At 37.1% G+C, this 20,783-nt stretch overlaps 1 protein-coding gene across 1 annotated transcript in view; it reads right to left on the bottom strand.

Annotated features, from left to right (window-relative positions):
* LOC105473369 (zinc finger C3H1-type containing) overlaps positions 1–20,673 on the bottom strand; it is a 55,491-nt gene extending 34,818 nt beyond the window's left edge. Inside the window, exons 1-5 of the mRNA XM_011727157.2 lie at positions 19,855–20,673; positions 13,989–14,405; positions 4,532–4,596; positions 1,684–1,882; positions 902–1,125 (exon numbers count right to left, since the gene is read on the bottom strand). Of these exons, the coding sequence (XP_011725459.2) occupies positions 902–1,125; positions 1,684–1,882; positions 4,532–4,596; positions 13,989–14,405; positions 19,855–20,452 (1,503 nt within the window). The 5' untranslated portion in view covers positions 20,453–20,673. The remainder of the gene's footprint in view (positions 1–901; positions 1,126–1,683; positions 1,883–4,531; positions 4,597–13,988; positions 14,406–19,854) is intronic.
* Between the last annotated feature and the right edge of the window lie 110 nt (positions 20,674–20,783).

Here is a 20,783-nt window from a genome sequence, read left to right as displayed (position 1 = left end):
TGCAGTGGCTCATGTGGTCAGGAGTTCGAGACCAGCCTGGCCAACATGGCGAAACCCGTCTCTACTTTTAAAATACAAAAAAATTAGCCAGGCGTGGTGGCGGGCGCCTGTAATCCCAGCTACTCGGGAGGCTGAGGCAGAAGAATCGCTTGAACCTGGGAGGCGGAGGTTGCAGTGAGCCGAGATCATGCCACTGCACTCCAGCCTAGGCGACAAGAGTAAGACTCCCTCTCAAAAAAAAAAAAAAAAAGTTCAAAGTATAAATATTTACAATATTGCTTTATTAAGCAAATCTAACTCCAATTAATGAATTTACTCTTTAATATCCCTCTATTCTTCATTAATACATTCTCAAGTGTACTCTTTTTGGGCTTTTTTTCTTCTTTTTGGGTGCAGAGGGTAAAAGAAGGGAGGGAGTAAGAAAAAGAGAAGACAACAAGTATATTCATATACATAGTAAATGTTCAACAAATGCTTGACCACTAAACACAAAATAGCCACATGCACTAAGGTTATTACTATATGATGATTTAACATTAAAATAGTCCATACTAGTCATGACACACTTGTCAATCTACATTACTAAACAATGAAAAACTAATGAAATTCTACCCCTGTTCTTAAGAAACAGCCGTTTTGTTTTCACAATTTAGTAATCCTACTTTCACCTAAATAGAAAATGGTAAAAAAGCTAAAAGTAGTCTCTGCTAATCATAAGTTTAGCCTTCATTTTGTCCTCTAATACCTACAATTACAAAAGATGCTTTCCCAATTATAATCTACCTTCCTTTCTTCCAAGAGTTATTTATAAAAGAAGCTTTCTTATTTGACAGAATCTATGAAATAAGACTTTAAGGAAACTTAGAGTAACATTTTGATTTTATATTTTTGCATTTCTTACTTTACTTCTTGATCTCCTCTTGCCACCAACCAATTTCATGAATCGATTGTACTGTTCTTCCTGATTTGAGAGATCTCGAATTTTTCTGATTTCTTCCTCTCTTTTCCTTCTCTCTTCTTCTTCAGCTTGTTTCCGCTGATCCTCTTCTTTCTGTCTTTCCTGTTCTTTTTGTTGTTGTAGCTTCTTCCATGCCTTCGTTTGCTGCTTCCTCAATGCTTGTTTAGCTTTAAATAAAATAATACATAAACATTAGTATCTGTTAGGAGATAAAAGAAAAATAAGAGTCTTAAAAAATATTTTCATTATCGATTCATCAATGATGATGCTCCTCTTAAGTTGTTTATATAAGACTGTCTTTCATTTTAGGGCCCTATAAATTCCCCAAACTCAAAACTCTGAATTAAAATCCCAAAACTATACTGATACATGAATTCAGCTAGAAGAATTTAACAAGCAGTGGCTCACACCTATAACCCCAGCACTCTGGGAGGCCAAGGCGAGCGGATCACCTGAGGTCAGGAGTTTGAGACCAGCCTACCCAACATGGCGAAACCCCGTCTCTATCAAAACTACAAAAGATTAGCTGGGCGTGGTGGTGGGCGCCTGTAATCCCAGCTACTTGGGAGACTGAGGCAGGAGAATCGCCTGAACCCGGGAGGTGGAGGTGGAGGTGAGCAGAGATCACACCACTGCACTCCAGCCTGGGTGACAAGAGCAAAACTCTGTCTCAAAAAACAAAACAAAACAAAACAAAAACACAAGAATTTAATAAAAATGATCACCTGTAGTGCTAACTTTTTTGGCCGAATGTGTTTTTGTACTTGTTTTAACTTTTTGCTGCACAGTTTTCGTCTTAGTCAACTTTTCTTTGCTTTCTTTCATCACCTGCTGTTCTTTTTGTTGCCATTTTTTACTGGCTGACTGAAGGGCCAAAAGGCGAAGCTGTAATTCAGATAGTTCCTCTTCATCTTCACCAAGTTTCTTTAAAGCAAAAAGAAAGAGCTAAAATTTTTTAATTCTATTATTTAGCTTATACATTTTATCAAGTCAAATCCTTTATAAGATAAAAATTTAAAGTTTGAAGACAAATATGACAAGGCAAATACAGATAAAATAAGTAAACTAATTTACTTCCCATAGCCTAAGACTCTAATGTAATTCCTAAAATACGAATAGAAGATCAGTCTGCAGAAGATATGTGTATATATGTAACGTAGGGTTGGTGAGGCGGTACAACTGATAGAACAGGATAATGCAAAAAATAAAAGAGTTAGTAGCTAACATTTAAGAGGGCTCCCCAAACCTGAAAGAGTAAAAGTCTGATGGCAGCAAATGCAATGAAGAAATAAGACCCAGGAGAGGTAAGGAAAGAAGGAGGAAGTGGTTCCCTGATCACGTGATTTGCTGGCCTCACCAGTAATAGAGAACAACAGACATACTCAAGATTCAAATGTACAAATTTTCTTTTATGTGTATATTTTTTAATTCTTTAAATTACTAGTGAAGGGAAAAATCTACAGAGATTTGCTTACATCTGACATGTGTTCTAAGGCTACAGATATTTATATGAATATTTTATATGTTTTGAAAACATAAGACTTTTCTTCAGGAAAGCTAAAACAGGACAATAATGTTAAAAGCAGATGTCTGAGACTTTTTTCAAATTGAAATAACTTTTGCATTTCACTTTTGAAATATTCTCCACATGATAGCAAAAATAGAACTGAAAAATGGGAGGCTCCGAAGAGGCTCATAATTAGAGTCCATTGATTTTAATAAGGGGTGGGAAGATAGCTTTGTCTTCCCCACCCTTGAAGTTAAACACAAACTCTGTTTTTTCTTTATGTATGTGCATAGAAGGGAAAGGAAGAGTCAAAAAAGATTCCAAAAGATGAAGGCCTACTTATCTAGTAACTTTTTCTTATAGGTAAATCGTAATTATATTTTCTCCTAAAATCCAATTAAATTATTTCTATTGTTAAACATAAAGAAAACAGTGGATACTAACTAATGATTTCACCTGAATATGAACTACTATAAGCCCTAAACTACTGTCATACACTTCAGTACTTCAATTTAACCAAACCAGAATACAGTTACCCTTTCCACTGTTGATAACTACATGTAAGCAATAATTTTAAAATTATCATGATTCCTTTTTTAAGTTCTCAGTCACTTAACTGTATCAAATTCTATTGCCTAGTACTGAAATTCTAGAGCTGTGCTGTTCAATATGGCAGCAATGAGTCACGTGTGGCTATTTGAATTTAAATTACCAAAACTGAATTTAAAAATTTGGACCTAAGCCACACTAATCACTTTTCAAGTTCTTCACAGCCATGTGTACCTAACAGCTACCATATTGGAGAATACAGCTATAAAACATTTCCATTATTGTAGAAAATTCTATTAAACAGTACTCATGTAGAGAGTTTAACTAAAATAAAGCTATCCTCACTGTTCCACTGAGACAAAGTCTTTTTGTTTTCTTTTGTTTTAAATTATTTAATTTTTCAAGTTGGGATCTCACTATGTTGCCCAGGCTGGTCTCAAACTCCTAAGCTAAAGTGATCAATCCACCTCAGCCTTCCAGAGTGCTGGGATTACAGGCATAAGCCACCACGCCCAGTGAGGCTTTTGATTATTTTTTGCAACTACTCCCTTTGGCATGAAAGAAACCACTGATTCTGTCCCCCATCTATACGATACGTGAGGTAGCTACTTGAACAGCAAGAGCACAGAGCTAAGCTCGTTAGTTCCCATTAGTCAGACAAGCTCATTAAATTACTTGCTTTGACACTTAATTCCTATATAACTTTAGGCAAGTCACTTAATCTACTCACAGGACTCTTACTTCATCTATGAATGTATATAATGTCAACTTGATTCACAGGGTTATTGTGAGGGTCTTAAAAATGTGTATGTGTACGTTATAGTATGATTTCTAAATTCAGGGCCATCTTTTTCCTAAAGCTCCTAGACCATTTAAATCATTTCAATTTGTACAGAAAAACAAACTGAAATCTCAAAAGAAAAAAACTACAGATATTTCAGATCTCTAATTCAACAAACTGAAAAGGCTTGCGTTATTGAGTGCCTGTTACATGTCAAACACAGTGCTTGATGCTTCTGTATTTCATTATACTGAAGCCTCACAACCACCCAGATAACAGAAGACATTAAGTTCATTTTGTAGAAAAGAATATAGAAGCAAGCAAAGGCTAAATAGTTTATACAAGGTCACTCAGCTAACAAGAAGTGGAAATAGAATTTGATACCAGGTGAAGGTCTACCTAACTCCAAAAGCTTACCCACACAGGATAATCCACAAAAAATGGAGAAAATATCTGGATCAAAATTACAGGTTTCAAAAAAACAAATGATAAAAAAAGATCCTGTATGAATATATATAACATTTAATTAAACATAATTTGCAGAACCCAGGGAAAAGAGATTCCAAGATGTCACAACAGAATTTCTTATCTTTAAGGCTTATGTCCAAATGGAGTTATAGGAATGATGAAAGAAAATGAGTGAAAGTAAGACAATTTCCCTTACAAAAGAACAAAATAAAGCAAGGTGAAAATGGGTCATACAGAGATGATACAGTCTTACAAAGCAGCATCTTACCTTTTCAGACAGAATATCTGAGGTACTAATTCTTCTTGTTAAATTTTGTTCTTTATCTTGTAATCCTTTAAAATAAAATAATATTTTTTGAATACTCCAAAAGATAGCCACAATCTAAAATAAAATAATCCTATATAATATCTGGTAATTATTTTAAAGATATCATTAAAGGGTCTCATTTTCTCAATCTCTCAACCAAAGGAAAACACCATTAAAGAGAACGAAAATCTGAACAAACTTCTTATCAGCCTCATTCCTGAAAGTTATAAGGCAAAATGATTCAAAATATTAAAATAAAACCACACTTTCAATAAAATGACTTCTGAACTACAAACAGTCATTTCAAATAAGAACAGAATTTATAAAGCATAGAAACAAGCAGCAACACTTAATTACCAACTGGATTATCCACACTGATAGAATATAATGATGACTAAATTAATCCAGTCCTCTAAACTGAAATAAATTCAATGTCTACATTTGTGCATTAGAGAATTGGTCTTTTATTTACCTAGAAAAGCATCGGTAGAGGCAGCTTAAGTATCAATAAAATTAAGTCCATCCATACATTTTTTTCTAAACATCTAGCCTTGGGCCCAGATGACTGATGAAACAATGTACGAAACCTTATTTATATATTATGTAATCTACAACAGCTTTAAACATCACATAATAAAGTTACAGAATATCTACAATCCTGTTGAGATACTTTTGTAGCTAAAACAGATTATGTTAAAAATTCAGAAATCTTTCCTTAAGATGACAAAACTGAAGTTGCAAAGCTAGGATTAAATTAGATCTTAACTTCAAGCCTAGTGTTTTTACCACAACACCACACCTGTCAATGTTCCAAACATCCTAATTTGACTGCTCAAGTGAACCAAAGAATATGCAACTTATTCAATAAATAGAGAAATGACTAATCAAGCACCTCAATCAATGTAAATAGAAGGCAATGACCAAATTTCAAGACAAATGAGTTCTGTTGAAAGGCTTAGTCTATAAATGTGAACTTGTTGCAACATGATTGATACAGTAGAAAATAATTTGAGCAACCAGGTGCAGTGGCTTATGCCTGTAATCCCAGTGCTTTGGGTGGCCGAGGCAGGTGGATCACATGAGGTCAGGATTTCGAGACCAGCCCGGGCAACATGGCAAAACTCCGTCTCTGCTGAAAATACAAAAAATTAGCCAGGCATGGTGGTGCGTGCCTGTAGTTCCAGCTACTAGGGAGGCTGAGAGAGGAGAATCGCTTGGAGCTGAGAGGTGGAGGTTGCAGTGACCTGAGATTGTACCACTGCACTCCATCCTGGGCAACAGAGTAAGACTCTGTCTCAAAAAAAAAAAGAATAAGGAAAAGAAAAGAATTTGAGCATAACACAAATTTATATGTGTGATTTGTCTCAGAGAAACACTAAGATTGCAGAAAACTGCATCCAAGTGATCTGAGCCATGTAGGAATACACAAACATACACTTCAAACATCTATCAAATACCCAAGTTCATTGTGTGTGCTATAAGTCACATCCATCCACATCTGGTACTACAATTTACTGTCTGATTTCAGGTAACACTCCTTGTTTTACTTCATAATAACTCATAAGTAGGAAACATTCCACTTCCACAGGTATACTTCAGGTCTACTTTATGGAATGCTGACATGTTTACTTTAATATTTCACACTTTTTTCCCCCATTTCACATGCAAAGCTGTGCTATCATTTTTCATTTATTCCTATCTTTTATGTGCCACGGATAAAGTTTTTGAGTGTTGTTCCTCTAACCCCATTTTCTCCACACACCCTATTGTTTTTATTGCACAATTTTGCAGTGTGGTAATTTTGGGGAATGCGTATGCCTCATTGTAGGAAAAATGATCAAGCTTTTAAAAACAACAGAATAGTAATAACTATCAGACAAAAATAAACAGGTAAACATTAAACACTAAATTATTCTCCTACATGAGTTTCATTAGGTCATGAGAAATCTACTGGTCGATTAGGATCTCACTTGTCTATACAAAATGGCAGCACCTCCCTTTAATGTAGCATAGAGGCAAACATCTATTAACATAACAGGTACCTTACGACTACATTGCTACCTTAAAAATAAACACAATACGCCGGGCACAGTGGCTCACGCCTGTAATCCCAGCACTTTGGGAGGCCAAAGGCAGGTGGATCACGAGGTCAGGAGATGGAGACCATCCTGGCTAACACGGTGAAACCCTGTCTCTACTAAAAATACAAAAAACTTAGCCAGGCATGGTGGCGGGCACCTGTAGTCCCAGCTACTCAGGAGGCCAAGGCAGGAGACTGGTGTCCATCCCGGAGATGGAGCCTGCCGTGAGCCGAGATCGCGCCACTGCACTCCAGCCTGGGCAACAGAGCGAGTCCGTCTCAAAAACAAAACAAAAACAAAAACAAAATAATAAATACAATAAATTCAATAAATACAAATTCCAGACAATAAATATAACGTTATACAAAGATTATAAATGCAGGTTTAAACTGATCAAATGGGTAGCTAGACATTGTTCTACCACTGTCATAGGTCTGTACAATAAAATTATCTCAAGTTTTACTCAAAACCTCCAAAATGAACACTGTTCTTGTCACACAGAATTTAAAATATTACCCACTAAAAGTCTAATGTGAGCTAAAGTCACCAGCACATAGGTAGTAGTTAAAATCACAACGAGAACACCCCTAGAAAATGGGACACTGAGGACATGACAAATTAAGAAATTACATAGGAAAAGTAATTATTTAAAACAAACAAAAGACAGAAAAGGAAAATCAGAAAGTTATTTTTAAAATGCATTACAGAAATTCCAAAATTTCAAAGGAAGAAAAACATCACTGAATATAGCTGAGATATCTACCCCCAACAGAATATTCTCAACAATGCAGCCAGAGTGATGCCTTAAAAATATAAAACAGGCCGGGCGCGGTGGCTCAAGCCTGTAATCCCAGCACTTTGGGAGGCCGAGATGGGTGGATCACAAGGTCAGGAGATCGAGACCATCCTGGCTAACCCGGTGAAACCCCGTCTCTACTAAAAAATACAAAAAACTAGCCAGGCGAGGTGGCGGGCGCCTGTAAACCCAGCTAATCGGAGGCTGAGGCAGGAGAATGGCGTAAACCCGGGAGGCGGAGCTTGCAGTGAGCTGAGATCCAGCCACAGCACTCCAGCCTGGGCGATAGAGCGAGACTCCGTCTCAAAAAAAGAAAAAAAAAAATATAAAACAGATTATGTCAGTCCTTTGCTCAAAACCCTGTAAGAGGTCACCATTTCACTAGGAATAAAAAAACAAAGTTCTTACAAGGCTCTGTCTATAAGATCTGCGCCCTCCTGCCATCTCCAACAGCTTCTCTCCCATTATTCATTCCCCTCACTCTCTCTTCTGTATTAGCACAGGACTCCTGGTTCTTCCCCAAACATGTCAGGCATCCTTCTGTATTATGGTCATTTCTCTAGTTCAGCAATAACCAAACTTCAGCATGTAGCAGAATCAACAGAAGGGCTGGTTAAATACAGATTGCTAGGCCCCATTTCCAGAGCTCCCAGTTCAACAGATCTAAGGTAGAAACTGAGAATTTCTGTTCTATCAAGTTCCCAGATAATGCAGTCCCCAGAAACCACACTTTGAAAATCACTGCTCTAGTTATTCCTTTTGTGTAGAAGCCTCTTCCACCAGATATCCATTTGGCTATTCCTTTACTGTCTTCAGTCTTTTTTTAAATCTCACCTTCAAATAGACACCTGTGCTGACCACCCTATTAGTGCTGCAACCTGTATCCTCAATATCCCTTTCCAACTTACCCTGCTATACTTTTTCTCTTTCATAACAGTTAATTTACTCATCATGTTTACTGTTTTACCTTCTAAAATGCAAGCCCATGAAAACGTAAGTGACTATTTTGCTCACCAATTTATTTCCAAGAGCGTGGAATAAAGTGCTCAACTAATTTTTCAATGAATGGAAGAATGAAATAAAAAACACCCACTAAAATTTGCAATTAGGTCACAGAAAACTACCATGAGTAGTTTCAGTATTGTGATGGGGGTAGAAAAGCAAACTGTACTGGGCTAATAAAGAAATGAGAGGTAAAGCGAAAAGCTGGTACAGACTAGACGTCTCAGAAGTCTTATTGAAAAGAGGAAGAATACTTGACATAATTTAAGACAGAATGTAGGATAAGGTGGAAGAGGATTTCCATTTTTGGATGGAAAAGTCAAATATATTAAGAACACCCTAAGGAGACAATGGTTCAAGATAAAGCAAAATAAATAAAGCAAGGTCCCAGAGAAGGCAGAAGAAGTTAGAGCCAGGGGAACAAGTTAAAAAAAAATGGCCATGAACAAAAGAATCATTACCCTCAGGATGAAAGAACTGAAGTGAAAATTGATACGGATTACAAACAAGTTTATGGTCAGGAAGTGAAAAGCTGGAATTGAGTGTGATTACCTCAAATAAGAGGCAAGCTCATATATTGACAATAATAAAGCTTGAGTAAAAGGCCTGAAAAAATTATGAAGGTATAGAAGAGTTGTCAAGAGATATGGAAAAAAGGCTCACCAATAACATAAGTTTGACAGTAGAGTCTTGGTGAGGATTGGTGGGGAAATATACATGTAGAAACAATTATATAATTTACTGATTCAGATGACATTTTAGCTTCTTTGATTTTCCTCCAATCACTCTTCCATACTGATGCCAGTTATTTTTCTAAAACACACATTTGATCAATCATCTTCTTGCTTAAAAACATTTAACAGCCCACCCAATGTTTAAAGAACAAAATTCAAATTCTTTAGCAAAATATTAAACGCCCCTCCCAATCCAACATTAACCTGTCCTTTTATAATTTTATGTCCAACCACTCACCAAAAAAACACCATTATCTCTCATACTGCATACATATTTGATGAATCTCACTGCCCTTAAAAAGCCCTCTGTGCCTATCTGCTCATTTGGTTCCTTCTGACTTCCCCAGTGGAAAAGATTCATTTTTCCAGAAGTATATCAAACATTTACATCTCTATGAAACCTTTCTAAATCCAGGTGAGGATATCTAATCCTTCCTGTGTTACTCTAGGCTTTCACACATAACTCGTATTATACTCCATGACAGTTATTTGTGTGTCTTTTCTATCCCTCTGTGCTATACTTTTCAAAACTACTTGTATAGAATCATAGTACTAAATTGAAGAGGGGAAAGAAAGGCATCTCCCTGAGAATGTGCAACCCAAAATAATCATCACTTAGGTTTACAACCAAATTCACACTATACGGGCAGCCAGTGAGGGTTGAAATGATTTCAAGGCTAAAGTCTTTAGCAAATTCTCTCTGGGGAATGCATCTTTGTCCCAGGTCTCAAAAACTTCCCACCACTAAAATTCAAAAGAAAATGATCATCTCACATTAAAACAAAACAAAACAAAACTACTAACTGTTCAAGAAAGACAGTACCAAAAATGAGTAATAACAAAAACAAACATCAGAAATCAAACCCCCAAAGACCTGACATATTGAAAATTAGCAGGGATAGGAGATAAAACAAAACAGACCTATGGTTAATTTGTTTAAAGAAACAAAGATAAAGCTGAAATTATAAGCAGGGAGAAGAAAAGTGCAAAGAATGATCAAAGTGATTTGAAAACAAACAAAAATGAAATAAAAATAAAAACTGTAATTGAAATTTAAAACTCAATAAGTGGGCTTAAGGCAAATCAGATACAGCTGAAGAGAGAATCAGTAAAATGAAAGATGTATCAGAGAAAATTTTCCAGAATTTGTCAATTACAAAGTGACAGAAACTTAAGAGAAATTAGGAGACATGAACGATAAAGTACGATGACTTAACATAACATACATCTATACAGAGTTCCAAAAAAGAGAGAGAATGTGATAATATTCTAAGAGATAATGATCATTTTTTCAGAACCAATGCCAAGATCCAATCCAGATTCAAGAAACAACAAATTCCAAGCTGGATACAAAAAAAGAAATCTACAATCAGCACATCACAGTTCAACTACAGAATATCAAAGACAAAAAGGATATTTAAAACAATCAAAGAAAAAAGATTATCTTCAAATTGGAAACCATTAAGACTGATAACTTTTAACAATGGAAATCAGAAAATATTGTTAGTAAGAACATAATTAGGGGCTGGGTGTGGTGGCTCATGCCTGTAATCCCAGCACTTTGGGAGGCCAAGGCAGGTGGATCACTTCAGGCCAGGAGTTTGAGACCAGACTGACCAACATGGCAAAATCCCATCTCCACTAAATACAAAAATTAGCCAGGTGCAATGGCATGTGCCATAGTCCCAGCTACTCAGGTAAATGGGGCATAAGAATCACTAGAACCCAGGAGGCGGAGGTTGCAGTGAGCCAAGATAGTACCACTGCACTCCAGCCTGGATGACAGGGCAAGACTTTGTCTCAAAAACAAACCAACCAACAAACAAAAAGCATATAATTAAACAACCTAGAATTCTAAACCCAGGGAAAATATCTTTTAAAAAGAGTAAACAGAAATCGTTTTCCACCCAGCAAAAACACATTAAAAGCAAAAATGTCTAAAGGATGTATTTAAGCACTGAGCATGGTGGCTCACACCTGTAATCCCAGCATTTCAGGAGGCCAAGGCAGGAGGATCACTTGCGCCCAGAGTTTGAGACCAGCCTAGACAACATACTGAGACCCCGTCTCTACAGAAATTTTTAAAACATAGCCGGGCATGGTAGTACATGCCTGTGGTCCCAGCAACTCAGGAGGCTGAGGTGGGAGGATCACCCGAGCCCAGGAGGTCAAGGCTGCACTAAGTCATGATCACACCCCTGCACTCCAGCCTGGGCAACACAGTGAGACCTTATCTAAAACACACACACACACACACACACACACACACACACACACACACACAAAGAGAATGTATTTATACATATATAATTCCAGACATAATACAAACAGCCAAGAAAGTGCTAAAAATATAGGCAAAACTAAGCAAACATCATTCTTTGTATTTCGGGGAAAGGGTAAGGTTCTTGATTAACTTTAAACACTGGCAGGAATATAAGACCAGAAATTTAGTATTTAACTTCCAAACTAGCAAATGAAAAAAAAAAAAATTGTGTGAAGAAAAATAAGAGACTAAAAAGAGAGAAAAAAAAAAGAAGAAATAAAACCAAATGTCAATAATCATAAAAAATGTGAGTAGACTATGTTTAAGCTAAAGGACAAAGATTGTCATACTGAATTATAAATTAAAACCAGCTCTATACTATGTACAAGTAATATCTGAGACATGAGGATATAGAAAGACTGAAAGGGTGGGAAATTATATAAAGAGAAAGATGATGTGGCTATTAATATATAAGACAAAATAGTCTTTTAGGCAAAAACATCAGAGATAAAGTCACCACATAATGACTTAATTACCCAGCTTCAAAGTATTTAAAGCAAAAAGTAAAAATCACAAATCCATCATCATACTGGCAAATTTTAACAAACTTTTCTTAGTAGCTGATCAAGCGTATCAAAAAATAAAAAAGTGAACAACACAAAAAGCTCAAGTAATCTATAAATTTCTTTCAAACATACACAGAACTCTTACAAGAGCTGATTACATACTAGACAATAAAGGAAGTCTTTAAGTATTTCAAAAGATTGGTTATCATAGCAATCTTATTTTCTGACAGTATGATCGACTTAGATATCAATAAAAAACACTGCTAGACAACCTACATGTTTCGAAGAAACACTTTCAAGTAGCCTACAAGTCAATGAAAAATAAAAATTAGAAAATATTTAGAACGAATGAAAAAAGTTAAACATCCCAACTTGATTGAGACAGAACTAAAGTCAAATTTGATGGCCTAAAATGATCTTAATAGGAGAGAGGCTGAAAAACCTCTGTACTTATTTCAGGGGAAATTAAAGACGAGAGCAGAGAAAAAACCTATATACTTATTTCAGGGGAAATTAAAGTTTAAGAAACTATGTACTTATTTCAGGGGAAATTAAATAAGAGAGCAGGGAAAAAAAGATACAACTTATAAATACTATAGATAAAAAAGTAAAGATTCTTAAGAATAATTTTTATAACTTCTATAACTGATAGGAAAGACACATTACAAAAAATATATAGTTTACATAAACTGCCTTAACAGAAATAGAAAACACGAAAAGTCAGATTAAAACCTTCTCGGAAAAAAACTCCACCCAGGCTCAGACACTTAGCAGCAAGACCTACCAAGTATCTCAGAATGTTTCCAATCATAAACTATTGCAGAGAATAAAGATGAAACCAGCCCCAACCGATTTGAGTATCACAACCTTACACTAAAAACTGGCAAGGAAAAAGAGGGGGGAAAAAATTACAGGCTATGAACATAGCCTGTAAAATTCTAAACAAAACACTAGCAAACCTTCATTTGTAATTGCGGAAAGTTGGAAAAACCCAAACATAATTGGGAAATGGATAAACTATAGTATGATGGGATACTCAACAAAAAAGAACTACTGACATATACAAGTACATGAATGAATTTCAAACACATTATGTTCAATGAAAGAAGTTATAATCAAAGGCAATATACTGTATGATTCCATTAATGTGACATTCTGGAAAAGGCAAAACTATAGGGACAAATCAGTGGTTACCAGGTGAACTAAGGGCTGAGGGAGGGGATAACTACAAAGACACTTGGAGAAACTGAGGTTGATGAAAGAATTCTGTATATTAATGGTGGCTGGTGATGGTTACGCACTGTCTGCATTTGTCAAAACCTGAAGAACTACACACACATTTATAATGTTAAAAGGTAAACTTTACTGTATATAAATTATATCTTAAAAATAAAGAGGAAAAGAAAAAAGCCAAATCCATGATTTAAAAATGGTATATCATAAACTGTATTAAACGCAAGCATACAAGGGTGGTTTAATACTAGAAATAAATTATGTAATTCATTACACTAACAAATTAGGATAAATTAGATGCTCATCCCAATAATGAAGAAAAAAGATTTTGTAAACTTCAACATCCATTCACACTGAAAATTTCAAACTAGGAATAGGAGTAAAACCCTCCTTTACCCCATAAGGGATACCTACAAAAAAATTAACATCATATTTAATGACAAATGTCAAAACCATTTTCTTTGGTTAGGAAACAAAGGTGTCCACTATTATCACTTATGTGTAACATTCTATTATAGAGGCCAGCATGTCAGGCAAAAAAAAAATAAAGAAATAAAGACTAAAAGTAAACAAAATTAGTAATTATTCAATAATATGTCTACACAGAAAGTACAAAATTTACAGATAATTACAATCATTTAAATGAGCGTACAATCATTTAAATGAAGTACACTACCAAAACAAGTAGTTACTCCTTTAGAGAAAGAACAGTTATTACTAACTGAAATATTTAATTCCATTACCTTGACTAGAATCAGTAGTGTCGGATTTCAGGGAAAGCGGTTTTGCTCCATCTTTAACTTTTTTCAAACGGTTCTTATCTCCTGGTAAAGTCAATTTTTGCCTGAGTGGTTTTAATTCAAATGCCTGAAAAGTTTTGACTTGTGTTTTCTCCTCAGGAGCTATTTCTTTACTTGAATCCTTTGTAATACTGACATTATCAGTGCTAGTTTGGTCCTCAAAGTTCAATGTTTTAGGATCTTCCTGCACATTCTCTTCTTTGCTACTCAATGCTAGTTTTTCATCCTTATTGATGCATTCTAGTTCCAATTGTATTTGCTTATACTTTAAAAGCAAATCTTCAAAAGTTTCTTCCACACAGTTTTCACTTTTTGATGAATAATTTTGTTTTCTTGATGGAGACCTTCCAAAACTTTTGGCTGAGCAGCATATTAAGGAAACCAGTTTCCAAAAATTTTCCACAGTTAAATTTAACAAAAAAAAAAAAAACATAGATTATGGATGAATTTTCTCCCTTTTTAATTTTTCAAGAAAAACGAATCGATATTTTTAAATTACTAAATTCCATTTAATGTATGTGCAGCTAATACCCACTTTCATTAGGTGCCCATATTTGAATTTAATAAGTACCATATAAATAGTCCACTTACAAAATCACTAGTGTCATAATTACCAGTAGTATCCACAGATAGTCCACCTAGTTAGGTTATAGCATCCTTCCTTCTGTAAGTGCCAGGAAAGTCATAATTAGCTGTATGTTAAAGATTATTTTCTGAATGAAGAAGTGAGAAACTGAATGGTTTGTCACAGATGTGGATAATTTACACTTCAGGGGGCCGGGCGCGGTGGCTCACGCCTGTAATCCCAGCACTTTGGGAGGCCGAGGCAGGAGGATCACTTGAGGTCAGGAGTTCAAGACCAGCCTGGCCAAAACGGTGAAACCCCATCTCTACTAAAAATATAAAAATTAGCCAGGCATGGTGGTGCAGGCCTGTAGTCCCAGCTACTTGAGAAGTTGAGGCAAGAGAATTGCTTGAACCCAGGAGGCGGAGGCTGCACTGAGCCAAGATCCCACGGCTGCATTCCAGCCTGGGCAACAGAGGGAGACTCCATCTCAAAAAAAAGAAAAGAAAAAAAAAAAAAAAAAACTACTTTAAAATAGTACTCAAAATATATCTCCTATTTTTCCCCTACAGAGAAGGGACAATGTAATGAAAATAATCTGAAGCAACTGTTCTTATTTTCTTCTCTAACACAGTGATACACGAAAAGTAACTTCTTCCTTAGAAACAGCTACACAATTTCAAACTACAATTTTTATTCTAAACAATTCATACATGAGAATTGTTATACCTCATTTTTCCAGACCAGATATTAGCAAGAGAAAAGACAGCACCTCCTAGGGTTTTAATATACCATTTATAGATTTTTTTTTTTTTTTTGAGACAGTCTTGCTCTGTCAGCCAGGCTGGAGTGCAGTGGCGCGATCCTGGTCACTGCAACCTCCGTCTCGTGGGCTCAAGTAATTCTCCTGCCTCAGCCTCCCAAGTAGCTTGGATTACAGGTGCGTGCCACCATGCCCGGCTAATTTTTGTATTTTTAGTAGAGATGGAGTTTCACCATGTTGACCAGGTTGGTCTTGAACTCCTGACCTCAGGTGATCCGCCTGCCTTAGCCTCCCAAAGTGCCGGGATTACAGGCATAAGCCACCACACCCAGCCTATAGATCATTTTCAGTTGGCTAGGATGTAACAATTCAGTACCCCAAATATGGTTCTTCTGTTTAAACTCCTCACAGGACAAGCAGCAGAAAAGGTTTTTAAACTCTCCTGATGATCAGTTCTAAAAATGAGAATTACCATCATTTGAGAAACAAAAATAAGCAGTAAGTACATCTGAAAATCTTAACAGTTCTACAGCAAAACTGTTCTAGTAAATCTCTGGTTTTCTGATCTCTTCAAAGTCAAGTTTCTTAGAAGAAAACTAGTTTCTCTGTACCCTTCTTACCAAATGGAATCTGGTTTCTGTCCCATTAATCTAGAGAGACTGCTGTGGCTAAGTTTCCTTATCAATGTTTTCAAACCTTATTTTTTTTTTACCTGACCCCTATGAGAATCTGACACCATAAACCACTTCTCTCTTGGCTTCCATAACTCCCCGTTTCCCTTTGTTTCCCTATTTGTTTTTTGTCTTTTAAGTCTCCATTGAGTCCTTTCTAACTTGTGAAATAATGGTGCTCTTCAGGGAGCACTACTTAGCCTCTTTCTCTTCTTATTTTGAGCATTCTAATGCAGCACCTCCACCATTCTACCTACCACAGGAGAGTTTACCCTGGTGAAAAGATACTTCTCTTATCTCCTACAAGCCATCCTTCATACTGCTGCTGCCAGAGTAATCTTTCTAGAATAAAAATATAATATTACTCCCCTTGTGTAAATTTCACTAATAAAAAAGTCCAAAATCCTGAGAATAAATATAATCTGACCTGTGCTTTCCTTTCCAAACTTACTTTTTCCCCTTTCATCACAATTTTTGCATAGCTTTGTGTCTAAGTTTGTCTGTTCTTCAACTTAACCCCAATTCGAGCGTCACCTCTATGAAGGCGGAGTTTCTCACTCCCCTTTCCCCTCTTATGCACTCTTTGTACGTAAGTTCTGTAATTATCTGCATTTATATCTTACTTTTCACTGGAGTCATTTAAAGGCACAACTGCAGTTTAAAAAAAAAAAAAGACTGAAGACCTTGGAAATATCTGCAAAGGGAAATGATTAAATATACTAACAAAAATGCTAAATAGAAAAATAAGGAAAAGCAATTGAGTTACAACTATAACTGACTAATCTCCTTTAAGGCTAAAGAAAATCTACCCCTATCTACACAGAATAGCTAAGATCAAACCAACACTTACCAGATTTAATTTTACGCTTGTCAAGATACAATTTCTAACTGAACCTTGGTTTAAACAAAAAGAAGTGCTATTCAACCTTTTCAGCTGCAGCTGAAAATGGAATGACTTTTTACTGATGAGAGACACTGGCCTAATTATGTTAGCTCTCATCAGATTTGAAAGTTTAAAAGAGCAGTCATTCAAGGGAGACAGGCTAAGATGTACTGACAAAGTGTCTATCATTAAGAAAAATTAAGGATGAAAATAAGAACTGCAATTGAATTTAGTTTATTCTATTTCTTCAAAGTTGCAACTAGCATATCTTAGTTATTACAGTGAAAAGAGTTATGACAAAAACAGAAATAAAAAAACCCTATACTCAGGCTACTTTACTTCTAAATTATAAAAATATGCCACAGAATAACCTGCATTATTTCTTTATACAGTATTTGCAAAATAAAAAAGGTATTATTATAATCACACAATGGAAATATGAATTAAACTGAGTACAATCTTGATATTAAATAAATTTGAATAAAGTGTTGTAACAAATATTTTGTTTGCTCACATTATACAAAAGTAGCTGGAAACTACGTTTTCCTTCTCAAATTCTTAAAAAGAACACCATCTCTAGGATGAATCAGTGATACTTCATGAGGAAAACAATGAGCAGAGGATCAAAACAAGCATCCTTTTAAGTGCGGCATCTGTCAAAAGAAAAACAGTAAGATATCTTATTTATGACAAGTTACTACAGAAATCAAAGTCACACAGACTGGATATTTTCCGGTACTTTTTTTTTTTTTTTTTTTTGCAACATCATATGTCAGTTTACTAATAAAAACATACAAGCTTACCAATTAATAAAGGTCTATGGTAGAGGCCCAAAATAGTATTGAATAAACACGCAGAAAGAGGACAAAAGCAGAAAGCCCACTCACCTCCCCCTTTTCTAACACAGAATAAAACTTTTAAGAAAAACTTTTGAGCTCCCATAGTACTTTTTATACACATACCTCAGTTTCAACTTTTTATACTAAACTACAACTACTTATTTTCATTTGTTTCCCTAATACAAACTACAGTTTTCATCTTTGTACCTTTACAAAACACATATAGACTGGTGGCTCTCGCCTATAAATCCCAGCACTTTGGGAGTCCGAGGAAGGAGGATCTCTTGAAGCTACAAGTTCAAGATCAGCCTGGGCAACATAGCAAGACCTCGTCTCTCCAAATTTTTTAAAATAAATTTAATAAAAATTTTTTTAATTGAAAAAATTTTAAAATCATACACACACATATGCTCAAATAGCCTTTCTGGTGTTTGGATTGAAAATAGACTACAAATCCATGGATTAAGAAACACCGTGGACAGAGGTTTTCTAACCTTCTTGGAAGAACCATGTGCTGGCTTTTAAAAAGTTAAATATCTATATAATTTTCTTTTCTTTTCTTTTTTTGAAACGGAGTCTCGCTTTACCGCGCAGGATGGAGTGCAGAGGTGCAATCTCTGCTCACTAAAACTCCGCCTCCCGAGCTCAAGCGATTCTCCTGCCTCAGCCTCCCGGGTAGCTGGAAATACAGGCGCCCAATGCCACGCTGGCTAACTTTTTTATTTTTAGTAGAGACAAGGTTTCACCATGTTGGCCAGGCTGGTCTCGAATTCCTGATCTCAAGTGATCCGCCGCCTTGGTCTCCCAAAATGTTGGGATTACAGGCGTGAGCCACCACGCCCAGCGCCTACATGATTTTCTCTGAAACAATCCTAAAATGTTCCTAACCCAACTTTTCGTTGCAGAAGTAAGGTTTTTCAGGGGACTAGCATCAGAAGCTGCTGTTTCTTACCTAAATGTACATTCCTTGCCCCTTTTACATCATGACATTTGAGAAAGACCTATTCTGGACCTAAGTGTTCTATAAAAGTAATTCTGATTGTCTTCCAAATAACTGTCATTACTTTTAAGTTTCATATATAATGACGAAATTAAAAATCACACTATGGGAATTACAACCAGTAATGAAAGTCTTTAAACTTTTGCAATGGTCACAGTGTAAGTCAAGATAGTGTTTTACAAACCCATTATAAAACAGGAAACCTTCGGATGACTGATTCCTCTGTATAAATCCTGAGTAAACTCAGTAATGTTTAAAACTGAGAATAAGGTTAGAAGTAGCAAAAATCTGGTATGTTACTATTTCCTTTCTCAAAGTATCCGTAATCTCCACCCTCGCATACACATTCCTCCACTCTAACGTATTAAAATAAAAATGCTGATAAGTTTATCTTTCTCTTTCTGGCCCTCATTTAGTCAGCACGAAGAGTTACACAATGCGCAAAAGTGAACACAGATACAAACGTAAAGGAGGTAAAGCGTTCCAAAAAGATCAAATGAATCAAAAAGCTCTGAAACGGACCTGTTAAAGACACCAGAGTGTTTTTTTTTAACCTCCCCTCCCTGCCCCCCGCAATTTAAAAGGCAGCAACCGGAATAAATCAAGATAAAAACAGCATCACAAAAATAGTGCAGGACTGCGCAGACTGAAACTTTTACAATTTTCAATGTCAAACCGCAATATGATAAAGCAACAGTATTCCCCAAACTGGTTATGAATATTTTTTTCTCTAACAATATGTCAACTTCACAAAAAATACAAAGTTTCTGTCCCAGCAAAAATACAAATGCTAATGAAAGTCGGGCTTCTAAGGTATTATTACAAATCAGACTTAACTGTCTTGGATTTCATTAGCTTAACCCAGTCCATAGCACGTTAATATATCCAATGAAGCAGTCTTAACAATAACGCTATAGTGTGACACACGGGGAATTACCAAAGAACAACTTACTTTAAGTATACTGACACAGGGAGAAATCAGCGGTTCTGATGATTCAAAGTTACACTCGTCTCACAGACCTAGTAATGACGCTAAAGGGAACTTTGGTAAGTGACACACCCAGCGCCGACCGCCACGTTAAGGATACAGCTCTTCCGAGGTGGAGAGGGCTCTCGCCAGCTCTGACTGCTGCTGAACCCGGATCCTGCTCCTCCTCCCAGAGGGGGTCTGCACCCCGGCTTGCCTCCTCGCTCACCCACTCCTCGCCCCCGACTCCAGCGACTCCCACCCCGGTAAGGCCTGCCTCGAAAGCGGAAACGGTCCAAGGCGAGGTGGCTCCGCTCCCAGAAAGACGGCCGGGGACTGCTTTCGGACAGTGAACTCGAAGGCATCCGTACAGAGGGCGGATGAGACCGGAATGGTTCTTTGGGTCGGTAGCTGCTGGGTCCCCTGAGGTGGCCCCGCTCAGACGCGTGCCGCGAGCGTGAGAAATTCCTCAGCTGCTGCTGAGAAGAGGACGATGACGAGGAAGAGCCACCGCCTCCGCCGGATCCACCGCCCCGAGCCGAGTGAGGAGGCCTTCGCCGCGGATAGGGTAACAGCCCGCCGCCACTGCTGCTGCTGCTGCTCCGGCTCCGTATCTGGCTGTTATTATCGTCGTCACTGATCTCCCCATCTTCCAGCTCCCCTTCTTCCTTCGGCGAGAGGCCACTGGAGGCCGGGGCCGGAGTATCTGCGGTCGCCATCCGGGGAGCAGCGCCTTCCACACAACCTTAGCTCTTCGTCCGGGGATCCGCCCGACAATTGCCTCGTTTCTGCCGGGTCGGTGCGGTCTTACCCTACTCGGACACCTAGCGGCCTCTGTTCCCCAACTTCCCCGCACCCCAGCTCTCTCTCGCCGGACCGTCGCAACCCAGTTCCTTTTCCTAGCGCCCCCTTGCTCCTCAGCGATCGGGGTTCTTCCGCCTCGCGAGAAAGGGACTCTGGTAGCGGCTGTACCCGAAACGTCACTTCCTGCGACACGCAGGAAACAAAGGCTCACAGTTCACGCGATAATAACACCACTCGATACTCACT

Source organism: Macaca nemestrina, chromosome 10 (assembly GCF_043159975.1).
Source record: "Macaca nemestrina isolate mMacNem1 chromosome 10, mMacNem.hap1, whole genome shotgun sequence".
In the NCBI taxonomy this organism is placed as follows: Eukaryota; Metazoa; Chordata; class Mammalia; order Primates; family Cercopithecidae; genus Macaca; species Macaca nemestrina.
Note: the sequence above shows the minus strand (reverse complement) of the source record. Positions and strands in the feature narration are given on the sequence as shown.